This window comes from Anabrus simplex, chromosome 1, assembly GCF_040414725.1.
Source record: "Anabrus simplex isolate iqAnaSimp1 chromosome 1, ASM4041472v1, whole genome shotgun sequence".
In the NCBI taxonomy this organism is placed as follows: Eukaryota; Metazoa; Arthropoda; class Insecta; order Orthoptera; family Tettigoniidae; genus Anabrus; species Anabrus simplex.
The window spans coordinates 398357471-398380350 of NC_090265.1; the positions used below are offsets into that span (position 1 = coordinate 398357471).

The window sequence follows — 22880 nt, forward strand, 5'->3', positions numbered from 1 at the left end:
TGTTTAAAACTATAGAAAGGAAAGTGAAATGAAAAAACGAATAACTTATCTTTATATACGAGTTTTATTTTCTAATTGTATGTAAGATACATTGTGATATACTCGCATTCAAGTTTCAAGTACATATATGGGAAATTTCCTTATAAAAGTTACAGTTTAAAAGTTCATTTACAAAATGTTCAGAATTAGGCGAGTCATTGAAGTAGAACTGCATTGCTCTGTACAACTAGAATTTTTTCTATGTTTGCAGTTTTGAATGATTTTCTTAAATCAGTCAATAAAAGTTTCAATGGTGAGAACAATCTTTCGACGTCAACTGACACGAGAGGTAAATATTAGAATGATGCTGCTTTTTGTGCAGAGTAGTTCGGAAAATCCTCTGACTGTACAGACTCACCACACAGCATCCTCTCCAAGTCCAACGCTGCACTCCAACCGGGATTTCGGGCCAGCACGAACTCCAACTTTCGTTTCACGGTTTTCTCAGTCTCTCCAGACCATGAGTCAGCTTCTTGGATGACTCCTTGTATTGTAGCGACCACTTCAACCAACTCCATCCCTTGCGATTCCAACTTTAGGATGGCCTCAGGAATGATGCACATGTAGGCTTTTATGAAAGTCAAGGATGGCATTAAGCCCTTCATTTTCAAAAGCAGCCTTAGCTTTCACGATGTACTTGCTGTCCGCCTCATCAAACGTATTGATCACCTGGAAAAAAATGTAATTGAAAAACATTAGCCAAGGAGAATAATTGAGAAAATTACAAAGTGCCGTATGATGGAGTAAACATAAAAGGTATAAAAAGAATGATAGAGAAAACCTTGAAAATGAAAAGATTTTAAACATCTCAAATAGTCTTACCTCTTCAATTGCCCTATGATTTTCAGCGTAATACAAGGCAGCCAAGATCCAAGTTCCCCATCGTGTCAATATGGGCTCGGGAGTAAAAGGGAGCTCTGGATGCATCGTCTTGAAGGCATGGACGTGAGAAGGAGCCTTGACAAAAAAAATTTTTAATGAAGAGATGACGCTGTTGATGCTGGGCGATTTTTCGCGCAGGCCTCAGCAACTCTGTACATTGGATGGGCAAGACAAGTCTTCGGGTAGAAAAGCTTGAGACTCTTCTCAGCCATAATCACATAGGGAGCAGCGTCAGTCACCAGTGCAAATACTTTGTTTACCTCCTCATCTGAAAAAGTTGGCCACAGCAAGCCTGAAACAGGAACGCATAAAATGAAGGGTGAACTGTTCAGTTAATGGGATTCTCACATGTCGTACAACTATAAGAGAGATTTAACTATCAGAACTATCAGAGTCTTCACTGAGCATACATAGAATGCATTGAAATTATAGCCAACTGTACTTATTCTTTTTTTTTTTTTCACAAAACGCTCGAAATATAAATTAACAAAAATATACTTACGCAGAGCTGCTTGCACTGTTCGGACAATGGTACCATAGTTTATCACATCTAGCCTCCTGCACAGAATTAGGTGGCCCTTCCCTGGTTCACTGGGGCTGAGTTCTCCAACAATAACGTTGGCCATGTGTCTTCCACAACTGTCTGTGGTCTCGTCGATAGATAACCAAATTGGGTGGCTCCCGATGTCGTCCCTGCTTGCGTGTAGAACCTGGTGAAAAAAGTACCTGAATGAATATTCTTCATGGAATGAAGGTATTATCGAGAGATTACCTTCATTACGACAGAGCCAGATCTACGTTAAAATTATTTCTAAATTGTTTAAACGAGAATACGGAATACGGCAATCGTGCATGAATTCATACCTTTTCATACTCTGAAGAAACGTCATTTTTACGTAGGGTTGACTCATGAGGCAACTCTCTTCCCGCAAAGTACTTGAAGAAAGCTCTAATCTCAGCATGTTCAACCTTGTAGAGGGGTATGTTGGCGCTTAAGAACGCCGTACAAACTCTGGAAGAGAACTTGTCCACGTGCTGTTGCTGATTGAACAAAGGTTGTATCAGCGCTTGTTTCTTTGATTTCCTTTTTTTAAATTCTTCGACTTTTGCTGGGTGCCCACTTGTGGCTTTATGTTGGGAAAATTGAAAACCCTTTGAAAACTTGGTCTGAAAATAAATAGGTAGGTACGCATAAGTGAGAAAAAATACATGGAATGAACAAGAATAAAGCATTGTGGACTATGAAATTATTTTCAAATATTGCAGTAGAAATACGAGCACACTCTCAACGATCCCATCAAAAACCAGCAAATCCAAATGTCAATTTCTGCCTTGGAAATGTAAAATCTGAGGATCTAACGGGTCTACACTTTGAATTCTTCTTCTCTCTACTTACCTAGTAGGTAGGCACCGTATGCTGCACATACAGCTTATTGAAATTTCAACTGTTTGACCAGTAATATCTTTAAGAACGTAGATGTGAAAATGTCAATAAGGACTTACTTCTTTTTCGCAAATTTTGCTGAAAATAATTTTCCCGTCAGTAGAAAATGAGTCAGGGTCTTCTTTTGCACATAGTCGGAGTAAACTCAGAGATTCTTTAACTTTAGGCATCGCGTATTTAGAAATCACAAGAACTCGATACGAGTACGGATACGATTGCGAACTGAGAACTGAGAGTAGAATGCAGAAACTTCACTTGACCGGGTCAGATCTTCCACCACTTCATGGGAAAAGCCACTTAAACAATACTGGTTCCCAAAATAGGCACACCACTAAATACCTCACATTTCAAAGTGAAAGGATTCCAGACAGGAGCGTATTCTCCTTGAATGCAAGGCATTAATTGCATGCGTTATGATAACACCAAGAACTGTCTGATGTACGATTTTAGGTTGTTTCAAGTCAAATATTAACGATTTCATCTCTCAGAAGTTCAAAAGGTCCGCGCAACTGTACTAGTTCCGTTGCTGCTTGACTAAGTGTGGTGCTGGTGTAGTCTCGCCGTCTACTCCACTCTAGGAAGAAAGGGACAGCAAATGGAAGAGTTAAGGATGTAAGGCATTCAATCTTAAAATTGCATTCAGTGGCAGACGTAGTTCTGAAACCCTCCGAACGATGTCGCTGCAATTGAAACTTGGTCAGAATTTGTCACCCCATACCCGTGCTACCCTCTGCCATCTGTTAGCAACTTGGAGAAAGTCGGCATGTTTACAGTGAATGGGACCCACAGATTATCCCCCAGCGAGAACCCAACGTCACGAAACTGACCAATGCCACTGGGGTGACTTACCTCCCGTGCTTGAGTTGTGGCTAACTAGTGAGTTAATTCATTGTGTGTTTTGCTGATTAGTGAGTTCGTTCTGTGTGTGCCGTTCCTGTGCTATTCGTCGTTTTCGGTGTTGCATGCCTCAGTGGAGATTCCAGGATACGCCACTGCTTCCAGAGCTTATCTGATGAGTTGCACTCTAATCCGGCAGAGGCCAATTAGGGTGTGTGAATGACCTCACTAAAGGTTAAAGACCTGCGGTTCTATTATTTGCACCAGATAGGCTTTTCAATAATTATTTTGCGCACATGTGGTATTAACGATGGATGAGCTTAAAATGGATGTAATTGTAAATCAGTTTGAAAAGCCATTTACTGGCCTTTTGTTTGATGAAAAGATTCAAATAGTTAAAGCCGGGAGACCTCTACCTTCCCTCGTAAATTTCTTCTTCTTCCTCTTAATCTGCTTACCCTCCAGGATTGGCTTTTCCCTCAGACTCAGCAAGGGATCCCTCCTCTGCCACCTCAAGGGCAGTATCCTGGACCTTCAGACTCTGGGTCTGCAGATACAACTGGGGAGGATGACCAGTACCTCGCCCAGGTTGCCTTACCTGCTATGCTGAACAGGGGCCTTGCGGGGGATGCGAAGATTGGAAGGGATAGACAAGGAAGAGGGAAGGAAGCGGCCGTGGGCTTAAGTTAGGTACCATCCCGGCATTTGCCTGGAGGAGAAGTGGGAAACCACGGAAAATCACTTTGAGGATGGCTGAGGTGGGAATCGAACCCACCTCTACTCAGTTAACCTCCTGAGGCTGAGTGGACCCCGTTCCAGCCCTCGTACCACTTTTCAAATTTCGTGGCAGAGCCGGGAAGTGAACTCGGGCCTCCGGGGGTGGCAGCTAATCACACTAACCACTACACCACAGAGGCAGACCCTCGTAAATTTAAAAACAGAAAACAAGAATTGTGTACGCACGTTCAATCCAGAAACTTACAGTAAAACTGTTTGGCTCGAGTTCACCTACATGTAATTAGGGTGAGTAGAATTGAAATTTACTTAATACATTGTGTTAACTGCATGGTTACTAGTTGCATGCCTCAGTGGAGATTCCAGGATACGCCACTGCCTCCAGAGCTTATCTGACGAGTTGCACTCTAATCCGGCAGAGGCCAATTAGGGTGTGTGAATGATCTCACTAAAGGTTAAAGACCTGCGGTTCTATTATTTGCACCAGATAGGCTCTTCAATAATTATTTCTGTTTTCAAACCTTAAGGATGGTCAGGGCCCGAAATTGTGGAGGATTCAAAGAAAAACAAACTATTTAGACGAAAACCACAAGAATATGCGATTATATGCTTCTATTCTGAAAACCACAGTTACATGCATTTATGTGCTCGATAAATTAAAATTCTGTTGGTCTCAGAGAGATGAAAATACCACTGAAAGGCTTCTTTCAGTGTGTACTATTCAGGAAAAAAATATGCTAATATGCTCGAATCCGAGCCCTAGTCATAATCATTATGGGGTACCTTTCTGTTCGTATCATTCATCAGAAGAGTAGGGGGAGCATAATTTATTTGGTATTGTTTAAATGTCCTATAATAGTCTCTTGTTTTATGGCGAGTGAAAGCTTCATCAATAGATTTTAATGTTTCCATCTGATGGTTCCTTTTAACCCTCGTGATTTCTTTAGCCGTTAATCGTCTAGCATTGATTAAGTCTTCTCTAGAACTTTCAGTTTTTTGTTGCTGGTCATTCAACCAAGCTTTTACCAGCGTAGTATTGCTATATCACATTCATTCCACCATGCATGTGTTTTTCATTTTTTAATGGGAGCAACTTCTTTTGCTAAGGCTTTTAGTTTGCAAACAGTGGTCCCCAAGTTGACACTTAAAAGCGTTATGGATTTCTCAAAGTATACTGGATTATTAAATGACTGAACTAGGATCATACATTCTTTTCCTAATGTTTTACAATTTATTTTTCCTTTTAGGAATTAATTTGATTTTAATCTTTGAAATGTAATGATCTGAATCAACAGCAACAGCATGAAGAACCTTTACATTATAAATTTTGTTTATGAAATTTAGCTTCTTCAATACTATTTGCCAATAATGCTAAATCTTTATGAAATTTATGATTCTTGGCCACATGATCTATCTGAGACCTAACTTAACATTAGGACATTTTCATGTCACTAATTTATGTGGTTTTCTTGTAAACCTTGTCGTCTCCAAAATTAGTCCATGGTCAATATAAAATTTAATTAACCATTCACCATTCTTGTTTGTCCATTTATGTGCTGGCCATTGCCCCACCACTACAAGAATTCTCCTTTCTCGTCCAATCTTTGCATTGAAATCTCCAAGTAAAATTTTAATATTAGTATCAGGTATATTCGTTACCAATTGGTCAAGTTCATCCCAAAATTGATCTGTTCACCCCTGTCAGTTCTGTTTTCATCATTTGTTGGTGCATGAACATTTATCAATGTACTAGCAAGGTACCCGTGTTTCACTACGGTATTATACTGAAATTTATAATTGAATGCTTATTGTTTTAGATATATAATCCGCCGAAATTCGCGATCTGACTCGTTTTCTGTGAGAATCCACCAAAATTCGTGATCTGACTCGTTTCCTAATAGATTACGGCAAGTCTCCCTCCATTTTTCAATCTTTCTTTCCAGCAATCGATTTCGTACTTCCCGGGCTAGTTCCAGGTATTCCACCCGGTCAGTTGCGTCCCTAAATCTTTGCCATCGTTCCCTATAAGCATTTTTAATATGGACCAAATCCTTCAGGAGATTCGGCGTGGTGTCGTCTTGGGTGCCTTGGCGGTTCTGAACCCGCAGCCGGACTGCATTCTTAGTCATTACCCGTCCAGGACCCGTTTCCAGTGCGGTCCGCACATTTGACGACGGTCCAGAACATCATTATTATTATTATTATTATTATTATTATAGATGTTCTGGACCCAAGAGCAAGATGCAAGACCGCTACTTGGCGGTAAATTACATCTGCTGCCATTGTCATTGTTGAGAATGTGACCAGCACCATTGTCGCGCGTAGGCAAGTGTGGGGGATTTATTTATTTATTTTTTTTTTTTGCTAGGGGCTTTACGTCGCACCGACACAGATAGGTCTTATGGCGACGATGGGATAGGAAAGGCCTAGGAGTTGGAAGGAAGCGGCCGTGGCGTTAATTAAGGTACAGCCCCAGCATTTGCCTGGTGTGAAAATGGGAAACCACGGAAAACCATCTTCAGGGTGGGGGATTTCTGGCCATACGAATGACATACTTCCGTGCATTATTGACCTTATTATGAGAGGTGAACAATTTGACGGACAATCTCATTCCTATCGTTTATTTCAAATGTGTTTAAATTTATATATTTATGCCAGGAGAAGGTACTGTAATCTAAGAACGTTCTCCGAAGGGAAAGATGGTTCTTGAAAATGAACCAAGGAAAGATTAAAAATGAACGGTTTATGATCAGAATAAGTACATCGAAAATCTACAGCCTGTTTCCAGTCATTCAACAGGGTCATGAATGGAATGAATAAAGCCCCCATCTAGCGGCGACAATAGGAATTGTGCCGGCAGCCGAAACCTGTCGCACTCCTCTGGGGCAATGATTAATGGATGACAAATGAAATGAAATTATATTGGACAGTGTTGCTGGAATGAATGATGACAGGGAAAACCGGAGTATCCGGAGAAAAACCTGTCCCACATCCGTTTTGTCCAGCACGAATGTCACATGGAGAGACCGGGATTTGAACCACGGAACCCAGCTGTGAGAGGCCGCCGCGTGGCCGCCTAAGCAACGGACACTCTTTATAAATACATTATGAACAGTAAAATCAATTGGTCTCAACTCCTTTTACACCCCACCGCCGTTAAGTTTATTTACCCCCCTCCCCCCAATAAAAAGTAAAAGAAGACGTGTTTCTTTATGTTTAAAGGAGATTCCAAATACCATTGTTTACGTCTATTACCTTCAGTTTTCAGATTAAAATAATTCAATTTTTTCACTTTCACACTCCCCCCCTCAAGTGAATTTTCCGGCAAAAAATACTTGTTTCTTTAATAGTAAAGGATCTTCTAAATACCAATTATCATGACTGTAACTTCTTCAGTTTTTGATTTATGTGTCCTCATGAAAGGAATTCAACTCCTTTCCACTCATGCCTCCCACGATGATCCCCCACAAAACGGGCTTTTCTTTGTCTTTAAAGGAGATCCAAATACCAATTTTCACGTCTGTAGGCCCTAACAACTTTAGTTTTTATTAGATGTAAGTATTCTCATACAATTAATTCAATTAATTTTTCAATTCTTTCACCTCCCCCCTCCCCATTCATTGGATTTTCCAAGAATTCGTGCTTCTTTACTTTTAAAGCAGATTCCAAACATCAAATTTCTCGTCTGTAACATCTTCATTTTTGAGATAACAGTAGCCTAATTAAAAGAATTCAACACCATTTTCAGTCACTTTTATCCCCCCCTTCCACCCAAATGCTATATCCGAAAACTAAAAATACATGTTTCCTTATTTTTATAGAGATAAAAATACCATTTTTCACTTCTGTCACATGTTATGTTTCTTGAGATATACTGTATAATTTCTCATTTTAAAATTTAACCCCCTTTTTAGTTCCACTTAAGAGTAGTTTCCAAAAACAAATTGCCTATGTTTCTTTACATTTACAGGAGATTCCAAATATCACTTTTTACGTCTGTAAAATTCTACGTTTCTCAGATATTCTGTAGATAAGGTCGTTCAAAAAATTCACTCAAATATGTCACTCCTGTTTAACCGCCATTAATTGGATTTTCCAAAAACAAAAAATACGTGTTTCTTTATTTTTAAAGGAAATCCCATATACAAATTTTCAGTTCTGTAATATCTTCAGTGTCTGAGATATATGTATCCTCATTAAAGGCATTCAGCCCATTATTCACCCTTTAACACCCCTCCTATTGGGATTTTCCGAAAACAAAAAATATGATTCTTTATTTTTAAAGGAGATTCAAAATACCAATTTTCACATCTGTAACCGTTTAAAATTTTAGGATGTAGATACACTCATTTTAAAAATTCACTCCCCTTCTCACCCCCCATTATTTGGATTTTCCAAAAACGAAAAATACCTGTTTCTTAATTTTTTAAAGTAGATCCCAAATACCAATTTTCAGGTCTGTAATATCTACAGGTTCTGAAATATAATTAGCCTCATTAAAGGCATTCAACACATTTTCACCCTTTTCCACCCTCTATTCGGATTTTCCAAAAACAAAAATATACTTGTTTCTTTATTTTTAAAGGAGATTCTAAATACTAATTTTTTACATCTATAAACTTTAAAAGTTTTGTGATATAGATACACTCATTTTAAAAATTCACCCCCTCTCACCTCCCCATTTATTGGATTTTCCAAAAACAAAAAAATACGTATTTCCTTATTTTTAAAGGAGATCCAAAACACCAATTTTCAGGTCTGTAATATATTCAGTTTCTGAGATATATGTATCCTCATTAAATGCATTCAACCCATTTTTCACCCCTTTCCACCTTTCCTATTGGGATTTTCCGAAAACCAAAAAATACGTGTTTCTTTATTTTTAATGAAGATTCTAAATACCAATTTTTACATATGTAAACTTTCAAAGTTTTGAGATATAGATACACTGATTTTAAAAATTCACCCCCCCTCTTCACACTCCCATTAATTGGATTTTCCAAAAACAAAACATACGTGTTTCTTTATTTTTAAAAGAGATCAAAAGTACCAATTTTCAGGTCTGTAATATCTTCAGTTTCTGAGATATAAGTACCGGTATCCTGATTAAAGGCATTCAACCCCTTTTTCACCCTTTTTCACCCCTCCTATTGGGATTTTCTGAAAACAAAAAAATACGTATTTCCTTATTTTTAAAGAAGATTCTAAATACAAATTTTTACATCTGTAAACTTTCAAAGTTTTGAGATATAGATTCACTCATTTTAAAATTTCACCCCCCTTTTCACCCCCTTAGCGACGGAGTATCCAAAAATCCTCTCTTAGCGAGCACCTACATCTTAATATGAATGTATCCCCAAAATCTCATTTCATTATGTCCAGTAGTTTTGGCTCGGCGATGATGAATCAGTCAGTCAGTCAGTCAGGACAAGCTATTTTATATATATAGACTAGCAAGATACCCGTGCTTCGCTACGGTATTATACTGAAATTTATAATTGAATGCTTATTGTTTTAGATATATAATCCGCCGAAATTCGCGATCTGACTCGTTTTCTGCGAGAATCCTCCAAAATTCCCGATCTGACTCGTTTTCTATTATTTTACAGCACGTTTCCTCCCATTATTCAATATTCCTTTCCAACAATCGATTTCGTACTTCCCGGGCTAGGCTCAGGTATTCCTCCTGGTCAGTTGGGTCCGTAAATCTTTGCCATCTTTTCCGTTAATCATTTTTAATATGGATAAAATCCTTCAGGAGATCCGGCGTGGTGTCATATTGGGTGATTTGGCGGCACTGAACCCGCGCCGGACTGCATTCTTAGTCATTACCCGTCCAGGAGCCGTTGCCAGCGCGGTCCGCACATTTGACGACGGTCCGGAACATTATTATTATTATTATTATTATTATTATGTGTTGCTGAAATGGCTGATGACAGGGTAAACCGGAGTATCTGGAGAAAAACCTATTCCGCCTCCGTTTTGTCCAACACGAATGTCACATGGAGTGACCGGGATTTGAACCACGGAACCCAGCTTTGAGAGGCCGGAGCGGTGGCGCCTGAGCAACGGAGGATCCTTATAAGTACATTAATAACAGTAAAATCAATTGGTCTCATCTCCTTCTACACCCCACCGCCGTTAAGTTTATTTACCGCCACCCCCCCTCCCAAAAAAATTAAAAGAAGACTTGTTTCTTTATGTTTAAGGGAGATTCCAAACACCAATGTTCACGTCTATTACCTTCAGTTTTGAGATATAAGTATCCCCATAAAAATAATTTACTTTTTTCACTTCATTTCACACTACTCACTCCCCCCCCCCCCCTAAGTGAACTTTCCCGAAAAAAATACTTGTTTCTTTAATAGTAAAGGATCTTCTAAATACCAATTATCACGACTCTAACTTCTTCAGTTTTTGATTTATGTGTCCTCATGAAAGGAATTCAACTCCTTTACACTCCCGCCCTTCAAGATGGTTTCCCGCCCAAAACGCGTTTTTCTTTGTTTTTAAAGGAGATCCAAATACGAATTTTCACATCTGTAATAACTTTAGTTTTTATTAGATGTATGTATTCTCATACAATTAAGCCAATTAATTTTTCAATTCTTTCACCCCCCCCCCCCCGCTTCATTGGATTTTTAGAGAATACGTGTATTTTTACTTTTAAAGCAGATTGAAAATATCAAATTTCACGTCTGTAAAATCTGCATTTTTGATATATCAGTAGCCTAATTAAAAGAATTCAACATCATTTTTCAGTCACTTTTACCCCCCCCCTCCACCCAGGTGATATTTCCGAAAACTAAAAATACACGTTTCTTTATGTTTAATAGAGATAAAAAAAATACCATTTTTCACTTCTGTAACATGTTAAGTTTTTTAGATATACTGTAAAAATTCTCATTTCAAAATTTCACCCCTTTTGAGTTCCCCTTAAGTGGAGTTTCCAAAAACAAATCACCTATGTTTCTTTACATTTACAGGAGATTCCAAACACCCACTTTTTACGTCTGTAACATTTTACGATTCCAAGATATTCTGTAGATATAGTCTTTCAAAAAATTCACCCCAATTTGTCACTCCTGTTTAACCGCCATTAATTGGATTTTCCAAAAACTAAAAAATATGTGTTTCTTTATTTTTAAAGGAGATCCCATATACAAATTTTCAGTTCTGTAATATCTTTCGTTTCTGAGATATATGTATCCTCATTAAAGGCATTCAACCCATTTTTCCCCCTTTTACACCCCTCCTATTGGGATTTACAGGAAACAAAAACAATATGTGTTCCTTTATTTTTAGAGGAGATTCTAACTACCAATTTTTACATCTGTAAATTTTAAAGTTTTAAGATGTAGACACACTCATTTTAAAAAATTCACCCCCCCCCTTTTCACCCCCAATATTTGGATTTTCCAAAAACGAAAAAATACGTGTTTCCTTACTTTTAAAGTAGATCCCAAATACCAATTTTCAAGTCTGTAATATCTTCAGGTTCTGAAATATAAGTAGACTCATGAAAAGCATTCGACCCCTTCTTCAACCTTTTCTTCCCTTCTTATTAGGATTTTCCGAAAACAAAATATACGTGTTTCTTTATTTTTAAAGGAGATTCTAAATACCAATTTTCACATCTATAACCTTTAAAAGTTTTGAGATATAGATACACTCATTTTAAAATATTACCCCCTTTTCACCCCCTCCCTTAATTGGATTTTCCAGAAACCAAAAATACGTGTTTCTTTATTTTTAAAGGAGATCCCAAACACCGATTTTCAGGTCTGTAATATCTTCAGTTTCTGAGATATAAGTAGCCTCATTAAAGGCATTCAACCCTTTTTCCACCCCTTTTCACTCCTCCTATTGCGATTTTCCGAAAACAAAAAAATACGTGTTTCTTTATTTTTAATGAAGATTCTAAATACCAATTTTTACATCTGCAAACCTTAAAAGTTTGGAGATATAGATTCACTCATTTTAAAAATTCACCCCCTTTTCACCCTCCCATTAATTGGATTTTCCAAAAACAAAAAATACGTGTTTCTTTATTTTTAAAAGAGATCAAAAGTACCAATTTTCAGGTCTGTAATATCTTCAGTTTCTGAGATATAAGTACCGGTATCCTGATTGAAGGCATTCAACCCATTTTTCCCCATTTTCACCCTTTTTCACCCCTCCTATTGGGGTTTTCAGAAAACAAAAAAATACGTGTATCCTTATTTTAAAAGAAGATTCTAAATACCGATTTTTACATCTGTAAACTTTTAAAGTTTTGAGATATAGATACACTCTTTTTAAAATTTCACCCCCCTTTTCACCCCCTTAGCGACGGAATATCAAAAAATCCTCTCTTAGCGAGCACCTACATCTTAATATGAATATATCCCCAAACTTTCATTTCTTTATGTCCAGTAGTTTTGGCTCGGCGATGATGAATCAGTCAGTCAGTCAGTCAGGACAAGTTATTTTATATATATAGATATATATTGTACCGGTAAAAGAGCCCGACTCTCAGATTATATTTTAAAGTAAGCAAGTATATAGTTCTCAGGGCAAAAACTGGGTGACTAGTAACTAGGGCTCGGTACAGGAGGTAGGGTCCTATCTACAAGAAAACTTTGACTTTGACTGAACATGAGTTTATTCATATAAGTCATGAAATTGCACATCACCTCCAGGTAGATATAAGTTGTCTTCCACATAGTCCTATAATATGGCTTGGATTCTCCAGTTCACCAAGCCGGGCAGGTTGGATCACGCTCCAGAACATTCCAGGGACTCCGTACAGAAGCGGCTGGACTGTCTGGGTTGGTAGAAGGTAGAGATGCCTCGAACTTTCGAGGCCCAGGTTGAACCCCGATGATCCTGGTGATGTTGCAGATAATCATTTACTACCTCAGTCCAATGTGACTGAGAGGATGATGTCTCCAAGGTCACTCGCAGTACTGATAAATCTGAGTTCATAAAAACCTTGGGTGATTAACCTATTAGCGAAGTCACTGGTTATTATTCGTCAAGACTTTCAAAATTTAACACTCGTAAAATGATATGTCTCTGTATACGAGGAAAATAAATAATTTCAGAGTTCACCACTAGGAAAGTCTTCGTCTCTGAATAAATACTGGCAAAAAAAACCACAAGTCCCTTCTCATGAAACTATAACCAAATTTAAAGTTCATCACTGACGAAGGTACAAGTCTTTGAATGAACACAGACGAAAAACATAAGTCCATCCACATGAAAATCTGAATAGATTTAAAGTTCATCACTGGTGAAATTTATCAAGTTTTGAATCAACACTGGCGAATGTACAAGTCTTTGAGTGAACATGAACGAAAAACACAAGTCCATCCACATGAATAAATTTACAGTCTATCACTGGCAAAATTTATAAGTCTTTGAATCAACACTGGCGAATGTACAAGTCTTTGAATGAACATGGACAAAAAACATAAGTCCCTCCACATGAATAAATTTATAGTCTATCACTGGCAAGGTATCCAAGTCTCTGAATAAACACAGGTGAGATCCTAAATTTGTTTTAAAGACGTTGAATGAAGTTAGACTTCATCACCGGCAAAGTTTGTAAGTCTTTGAACCAGTACCCGCAAAATCACAAATTTATGCTTACGGGAACTTAGAGCACATTCAGAGATCATCACTAGCAAAGTTTATAAATCACTGTTTATTAGAGGAATGAGTCTCTTAACACTCGCAAATATTGCAGGTTCAATTTATGAAGAATTCGTTCTTTAACACACGTAAATAATACAAGTCCAATTATGAATTTAGCACACGTAAATAATACAAGTCCATTTCATGAATAATTGGAAAAATTCCAGTCTTGAAAACCCGTAAATATTGTAAGTTCAATTATGAAGACTTAGAAAATGTTCTTTAACACTCGAAATATTGCAAGTCCACTTGAGAATACTTGGAAGAATTCTTTCTCCTACAGTCGAAGAAAATACAAGTTCACTTTATGAATACTTAGAAAATTACAGAGTTCCTCGTCGGGGCTGTCACTACACGACGAAAGCAGCAGCGAGAGTGTCCACGCTGACTACTCAGCTGTAACTGAGTGAACAAGCTACAGTGGGCCCTCCTTTTATTCGATCCGGGGCGTCTACGTCACAATACGGCTTGACTGAATATCTCCTAAATCCCTCGATGGATTTACTTGAAACCCGAGCATTGCGACGTTCAGGTGATCCCAAACAAGATGACATATCGCTCAAGCCACTAGCATAATTATTACGGGAGTTACAAAATTTTTCCCGTCGAACATTCGGGAAGATGTGATGTGGAATCTAGAATATACGAGTCCAGGCTGGGAACACGTGGTGTGACGAGTGGGCGGTCTAGCTAGCCCCTGTGGCTACGTCACAGCTCACAGCTGTCCTTCACTCGCTTGCTTGCCCCACTGACGGTAAACAAACCAGGCGTGCTCAGAACATCACGCGTGATAATTAAATGTCATTTATACTCAAAAAATACTCTTGTACAGGTCGTAACCGGTACAATATCTTGTTTTCCACTCTAATCATTAACAATGTAACAATGTAAGAGAGGGCCGTGAGCCCTAACTTCGCCACATACCAAGGCATAAAATAAATAAATAAATAAATAAATAAATAAATAAATACAATGCTACTCGTGGTGAATTTCAGGAAAAATCAATAACTTAATGGAATCTAGAATTCTGTTGTGTACCAAGAAACCAACTCCGAATTGAGGAATATTCCTCATAACTCTTTCACCTGGAGGTCCTTTATAGAGATGATACCCATCTGATTCAATTGGGTTCTGATCAGTATTATGTAATTCTTGAAGAGCTGTGATCACAACTTTGTGTTGATCCAAAATATCAATTAGATGCTTTACCTTACCAACCTTCATCAATGAATTGATATTTAATGTTGCCAAATATGAGAACTTCCCTGGCTTGTTGAACTTAAGTACATTCTTAGTTTGGTTAGTCTGCGTGATTGTTCATTATGTCTCTAGGTGCTCTGACTCGCCTTTATCTTCTATCTGACACCCCACCATATCCGAATGGTGTCTTCGCTTGGATGATTATATAATAGCTGCCCAAACTGGTGGATTGTTTCAATAGAAGACTCCTCATACTAGGTTGATTGTCTGATCAATGATCAAGAGTCTGACCGTGGTCAGGGTTTACAATTCCAGATGTGATCTGGAAAGGTGATGAATGAAATATAATATGATGAAAAATGAGATTGTGGAGAGTGTTTGGTCCATGAGAGCAATTTTATTTTGCTCAAGTCCGCCGGTAAACCGGTGAGGACCCCCTCATCAGTCACCTGGGATGCACCACGTTGGAGTATTACCTCTCTGCCTGCTAAGACACCGTAGTAGGGTTGTGTCATCAACTTTATTGAAGCTATTAAATTTTTTTGTTGATATTTGATAACTTTTTTCTGTAATATATATGATGACATTGAGCCTTGGTCCCGCCAAGTAAGAACTGGCTGTGGAGAGAGTGGTGTCAAAGAAGTTAGTTCCTTGAAGGTCGCAACCTGCAGTGGAGCTTTTACAAAAACAAAATTATGTTTACACGAACGTCAACATCGAGGTACCTTTCCTTCATGCAATTTGTGAAAACAGGTGTCCCCCCAAGGGTCAACCCTAGGTCCTTTGCTATTTTCTGTCTATATCAACAACATAGCTAAACAGCTGGCACTTTGTAAACATCACATTTATGCTGAAAACTACAATTGTACATTCATGCAAAACCAACAGATGTTTTGACAGCTATCGAGCAAATTAACATGGATTAACATGGTCTTCCCATCATGGACATATTTTAAACCCAAAAAAAATCCCAAACCATAGCAATTGCCCACCCAAGACTTATTTCCAGTAATTACCGCATGCCCATCCCTGACGCACGACTTCAAAACCAAGCTTTGCCCTTTTGTAAGAGCATAAAAAATGTGGGAGTAATCATTGACCAGCACCTCTCGTGGACGGATCAGACAATATCTGTGAGTAGACAAGTTTTTGCCATGTTGCACACTTTAAACAATTTCAAATTTACTTTCCCATTCAGTTTAAAGAAAAACCTAGTCGAAACCCTCATTCTTCCAATATTCGATTATTGTGACGTTTACAAAGACGCGAAAGCCAAACTTCGGCATAAACTACACTGTACACAGAATGCCTGTGTAAGATTGATATGTAATTTGAAATTTTGAGATCATGTCACCCAGTCTTACGTTGACCTCGGTTGGCTGCAACTCAAAGACAGACGCTTGCTGCATAACCTGACTTCATTGCACCAAATCCATTACCTTACAATCCCCAACTTACCTGTATGAATGATTTCATAGCCTTTCTGAACACCATGGTAAAAACATCAGGACGCTGAACTCGACATTGCTTGCTATTCCTAAATATAAATCCTCAACCTCCTTCACTGTTGTGGCCAGCCGTGAATAGAAGAACTTCCTTCAGCAGGAGATCAGAGGGATGTCAAACCATGGAAGATTTAAAAATAGGTGCTCAAAATATCTCCATGAGACGAGCTCGTAGTGCGACAGTTTTCTTTTTCTTCTCCTCCTGATCTTTCTTTCTTTCTTTCTTTCTTTCTCTTGTTGTTATTATTATTATTATTATTATTATTATTATTATTATTATTATTATTATTATTATTATTATTATTATTATTGTTCAGTAGTGTTAGAGAGTACTCGGCTGTGGCTTTCTGCATAGTTATCCTTATCCCAATCCCCAATTTTTAATGTTTTTCGCCCACAATTATAACATGAAGACCGTGACATTCGTCAGTGTGAGGATGTTTTCGGAACTGGACCATTTAATTGTAAATAATAGTAGGTTTATACTATTATTGTTGTTGTTGTTGTTGTATTTTAATCTCTTTGTAGATATTATTTTATTGTACTTAGGAAGCAAAATATTCACTTATATTCTGTACTAGCAAGATACCCGTGCTTCGCTACGGTATTATACTGAAATTTATAATTGAATGCTAATTGTTTTAGATATATAATCCGCCGAAATTCGCGATCTGACTCGTTTTCTGCGAGAATCCGCCAAAATTCGCGATCTGACTCGTTTTCTAATAGATTACGGTATGTTTCCTCACATTTTTCAATCTTTCTTTCCAGCAATCGATTTCGTACTTCCCGGGCTAGGTCCAGATATTCCACCCCGTCAGTTGGGTCCCTAAATCTTTGCCATCTTTTCCTATAAGCGTTTTTAATATGGATCAAATCCTTCACGAGATCCGGCGTGGTGTCGTCTTAGGTGCCTTGGCGGTACTGAACCCGCGGCCGGACTGCATTCTTAGTCATTACCCGTCCAGGACCATTTTCCAGCGGGGTCCGCACATTTGACAACGGTCCAGAACATTATTATTATTATTATTATTATTATTATTATTATTATTATTATTATTATTATTATTATTATTATTATTATTATTATTATTAAAAGATGTTCTGAACCCCACAGCAAGCTGCAAGATCGCTACTTGGCGGTAAATTACATCTGCTGCCAGTGTCATTGTTACAATGTGACCAGCACCATCGTCGCGCGTAGGCAAGTGTGCGGGATTTCTGGCGATACCAATGACATACTTCCGTGCATTGTTGACCTTATTATAGAGGTGAACAATTTGACGGTCCATCTCATTCCTATCGTTTATTTCAAATGTGTTTAAATTTTTATTTACATGCCAGGAGGATCTACTGTATTCTAAGAACGTTCTCCGAAGGAAAAGATGGCTGTTGAAAACCAGCCCAGGAGAGATTAAAAATGATCGGTTTATGATCAGAATAAGTACATCGAAACTATATAGCCTGTTTCCAGTCATTCGACAGGGTCAGGAATGGAATGAATAAAGCCCCATCTAGCAGCGACAATAGGAATTGTGCCGGCTGCCGAAGCACACCTCTGGGGCAATGATCGTTGAATGACAAATGAAATGAAATATTGGACAGTGTTGCTGGAATGAATGATGAGAGAGAAAATCGAAGTATCCGGAGAAAAACCTGTCCCGCCTCCGTTTTGTCCAGCACGAATGTCACATGGAGTGACCGGGATTTGAACCACGGAACCCAGCTGCGAGAGGCCGGCGCGCTGCCGCCTGAGCAACGGAGGCTCCTTAAGTACATTATGAACAGTAAAATCAATTGATCTCACCTCCTTTTACACCCCACTGCCGTTAAGTTTATTTACCCCCCCCCCAAAAAAAAATAGAAGACGTGTTTCTTTATGTTTAAAAGATATTCCAAACACCAATGTTCACATCTGTTACATTCAGTTTTGAGATATAAGTATCCCCATAAAAATAATTCACTTTATTTTCACTTCCTTTCACACTCCCCTCCCCCCACCCCGTAAGTGAATTTTCCAGCAAAATATACTTGTTTCCTTAATAGTAAAGGATCTTCTAAATAGTAATTATCACGACTCTAACTTCTTCAGTTTTTGATTTATGTGTCTTCATGAAAGGAATTCAACTCCTTTTCACTCCCGCCCCCCAAACGCGTTTTTCTTTGTTTAAGGAGATTCAAATACCAATTTTCACGTCCGTAACAACTTTAGTTTCTATTAGATGTATGTATTCTTATACAATTAATTCAATTAATTTTTCAATTCTTTCACCCCCCCCCCCCTTCATTGGATTTTCCGAGAATACGTGTTTCTTTACTTTTAAAGCAGATTTCACGTCTGTAATGTCTTCATTTTTGAGATATCAGTAGCCTAATTAAAAGAATTCAACACCATTTTCAGTCACTTTTACCCCCCCCCCTTCCACCCAAGTGGTATTTCCGAAAGCTGAAAATACACGTTTCTTTATTTTTAATAGAGATAAAAATACCATTTTTCACTTCTGTAACATGTTAAGTTTTTGAGATATACTGTAGAAATTCGCTTTTTAAAATTTCACCCCTTTTTATTTCCCCTTACGTGGAGTTTCCGAAAACAAATCACCTATCTTTCTTTACATTTACAGGAGATTCCAAATACCCACTTTTTACGTCTATAACATTTTACGTTTCTCAGATATTCTGTAGATATAGTCTTTCAAAAAATTCACCCCAATTTGTCACTCCTGTTTAACCCCCATTAATTGGATTTTCCAAAAACAAAAAAATACGTGTTTCCTTATTTTTAAAGGAGCTCCCATATACAAATTTTCAGTTCCGTAATATTTTCAGTTTCTGAGATATATGTATCCTCATTAAAGGCATTCATCCCATTATTCACCCATTTACACCCCTCCTATTGGGATTTAAAGAAAGCAAAAAATACGTGTTCTTGTATTTTTAAAGATGATTCTAAATACCATTTTTTTTACATCTGTAAACTTTTAAAGTTTTAAGATGTAGACACACTCATTTTAAAAATTCACCCCCCTTTTCACCCTCCATTATTTGGATTTTCCAAAATCAAAAAAATACCTGTTTTTCTTTATTTTTAAAGTAAATCCCAAATACCAATTTTCAGGTCTGTAATATCTTCAGGTTCTGAAATATAAGTAGCCTCATTAAAGGCATTCAACCGCTTTTTCACCCTTTTCCACCCTTCCAATTGGGATTTTCCGAAAACAAAAAAATACGTGTTTCTTTATTTTTAAAGGAGATTCTAAATGCCAATTTTTACATCTTTAAACTTTAAAAGTTTTGAGATATAGATAGACTCATTTTAAAAATTCACCCCCTTTTCACACCCCCCATTAATTGGATTTTCCAAAAACAAAAAATATATATTTCTTTATTTTTAAAGGAGATCCTAAACACCAATTTTCAGGTCTGTAATATCTTCAGTTTCTGAGATATAAGTATCCTCATGAAAGTCATTCAACCACGTTTTCACCACCCCTTTTCACCCCTCCTATTGGGATTTTCCGAAAACAAAAAAATACGTGTTTCTTTGTTTTTAATGAAGATTCTAAGTACCAATTTTTACATCTGTAAACGTTAAGAGTTTTGAGATATAGATGCACCCATTTTAAAAATTCACCCCCTTTTCACCCTCCCATTAATTGGATTTCCCCCAAACAAAAAATTACGTGTTTCTTTATTTTTAAAAGAGATCAAAAGTACCAATTTTCATGTCTGTAATATCTTCAGTTTGTGAGATATAAGTACCGGTATCCCGATTAAAGGCATTCAACCCCTTTTTCACCCTTTTGTGCCCCTCCTATTGGGATTGTCTCAAAACAAAAAAATACGTGTTTCCTTATTTTTAAAGAAGATTCTAAATACCAATTTTCACATCTGTAAACTTTTAAAGTTTTGAGATATAGACACACTCATTTTAAAATTTCACCCCCCTTTTCACCCCCTTAGCGACGGAATATCCAAAAATCCTCTCTTAGCGAGCACCTACATCTTAATATAAATATATCTCCAAAATTTCATTTCTTTATGTCCAGTAGTTTTGGCTCGGCGATGATGAATCAGTCAGTCAGTCAGTCAGTCAGTCAGTCAGTCAGTCAGTCAGTCAGTCAGTCAGTCAGTCAGGACAAGCTACTTTATATATATAGATTATAATAGATATTTTATGTACAGTAGGATAGCATAGTAGCATAGTAATTTATTTGTGTCTCTTTTTTTCATTTATTCAATATTTTAATGTTTTTATTTTATGTTATTTATATATTTCACTTGTTAAGTGTAAGATAGGGACATGTGTCCCTAACTTTGCCAGTTAAAATAAACCATATCTATTTATGTTCAATATTAATTTATCGCCTTCAGGAAAATTTTGACGAATTTCCTCTGCCATCCTGTACAGAGTGTGCACAAGGCAAGTGAGGTGAATCATTCTTGAAGCCTTCAGCAGCTTTCATCATATACAGAGTACCATCAGCAACAAAAAGAAGAATGCTGTCCCACTTAATTTAATTTTCCTCCCAAAATTTTCATTTCATTATCAAAAAGAATTGTAATTGTTGAATGATTTGCTCCTTCTAAAACTTCTTGTGTTAGTAGAAAAATGTACCCTGGGTGATCAGCTTGGAGTGTTACAATAATTACATTTCCTATACATCTGCCTGCAGTGTCCATCATCTCATCGACTGATACTCAAATCTTATTGTCTGCTACACCATGCTATATTCTATTTAGAGTATCTTTGTAGCAGTGTGGTAAATAATTTTTGTGCAATGTTGATTCTGTAAGAACAGATTTCTCTGCATATTTCTCCAGGAGATTCTTGAATTGGGATTGTTCACTTTATTCAAGAAAATGTTTGCAGACACCATCATTCCTCTGAAAAATCTGAACTTCGGTCCATTACTGAAGGTGTTACAGCCTTTTCAGATAGTAATTGCCATCTCTTCTTATTGGCATGCTGTTGATTGGCATTCCTAGTATGCTTTAGCATATTATAATGCTGCTGCACATTATAATATTTTTCAGTCATGACTTTCACTTCACACAACTTGCAAAATAGAATTAAACTGTCCATATAAAAATATTATTCTCCAAATTACTTAACAAAGCCTCATAACTTAAGACTAGTAGAAATCCTTTCCTTGGGCATAATGGAATGTGCACTGGGGTGTGATTCACCATAAACTGTCAACTGCTTTGTAAGTGAAAAGAGATGAAGGTTCTAATACATCAACAAGTCAGCAAGTTTCAGAAGTAATTAGCCCGTTGCTGGGATGGGATTTTCATCTTTATTTCTGTCTTTACCTGGGCGACCCAGCTGCTGATTATAACAGATAGGGTGAGGGGTACAGGAAGGGCTATGAATGACCTTCATCCCATACTCCCTTTTATTCCGCTTGCATTAATTGCAGATGTGATTTTGAGGTGGAGTTTCTGTGAACACTAATTCATGTCTGGCAGGTTGAAGATGATTGCGAAGCTACATCTGTCACCAAACTGCCAGAATATACGAAATATGATGTTTTTTTTACCAAACATCTTCAAAATATTACCCAATGGTCAAAAACAGCCAAAATATGCATTTATATGACAAATAAAAACCATTCAATTGTGACTAATCATCTGATTTGCATTAAACCCAATCAGGCATGAAAATAAAGACAAAGAACAAAATATGACTTTTCATAAACATCTGAGCATCTTTAACCAAACAGAACATATTTCTTTCCACAGGGCCTTAGTATTGAGTTTAAATTCTCCATGACAAATGGACCTCCTGGAGATTTCTGGCATCACCATTTCTCAGCAGACGAGCTATGTAAGTTTACAGTTACTGTTTTTGAATTTTCTTTTGCAGTCCTTCTGGAATTAAGTGCAATATATTGAGAAAATAAGGTTAAAAATATTTGTTTGAATATTACTAAACTGCTGGTCATTAAAATTGCTACACCAGGAAGGTAAGCAGAAAACAGAATCATATTTATTATACACACACAGTACGATGGGCAGAAGGCATGAATTCATTTACAGGTAATTTTGAGGTACAGAGCATGCTCAAATTAGTACCCAGAGCTGCCACCTCTGGCAGTAATAACATCTGTAATCCATCTTGGCATTGAGCCGAACTAAGCTTGGGTGACAAACATGGCTACATCATTCCATGTGGCTTCAGCTCTATGCCAAGTTCATCAATCATAGTGGGCGGTCGGTGGTGGCATGCCAGTCTCTCAGCAATCCATGACCAATTGTACTCGGTGGGTGACAGATCTGGAGAACATGCTGGCTAAGGCAACAGTCGAACACCCTCTGAGTCAAGGAAGGTCAGGGCAGCTCGGGCAATATGCAGTAGGGCATTGTCCTGTTGAAAGGCAGTGTTACAGAGGCCTCAAAGATAGAACACAGCCATGGGCCTTAACACATCAGAAATGTAACAGTGGCTGTCCAAATTACTGGCTACATGAACAAGTGGTGATCAGGATATGTACCCAGTGACACCACATACCATCACTCCAGGTGCTGCCCTGTTTGATGATGATGAATGCAAGCTG

General features: G+C 37.7%; 1 protein-coding gene across 1 annotated transcript in view; it reads left to right on the forward strand.

The window, feature by feature from the left end:
* Nucleotides 1–22880, forward strand: part of LOC136869499 (transmembrane protein 145) — a 139555-nt gene that overhangs the window by 33895 nt on the left and 82780 nt on the right. Inside the window, exon 6 of the mRNA XM_068227122.1 lies at nucleotides 22066–22150. Within this exon, the coding sequence (XP_068083223.1) occupies nucleotides 22066–22150 (85 nt within the window). The remainder of the gene's footprint in view (nucleotides 1–22065; nucleotides 22151–22880) is intronic.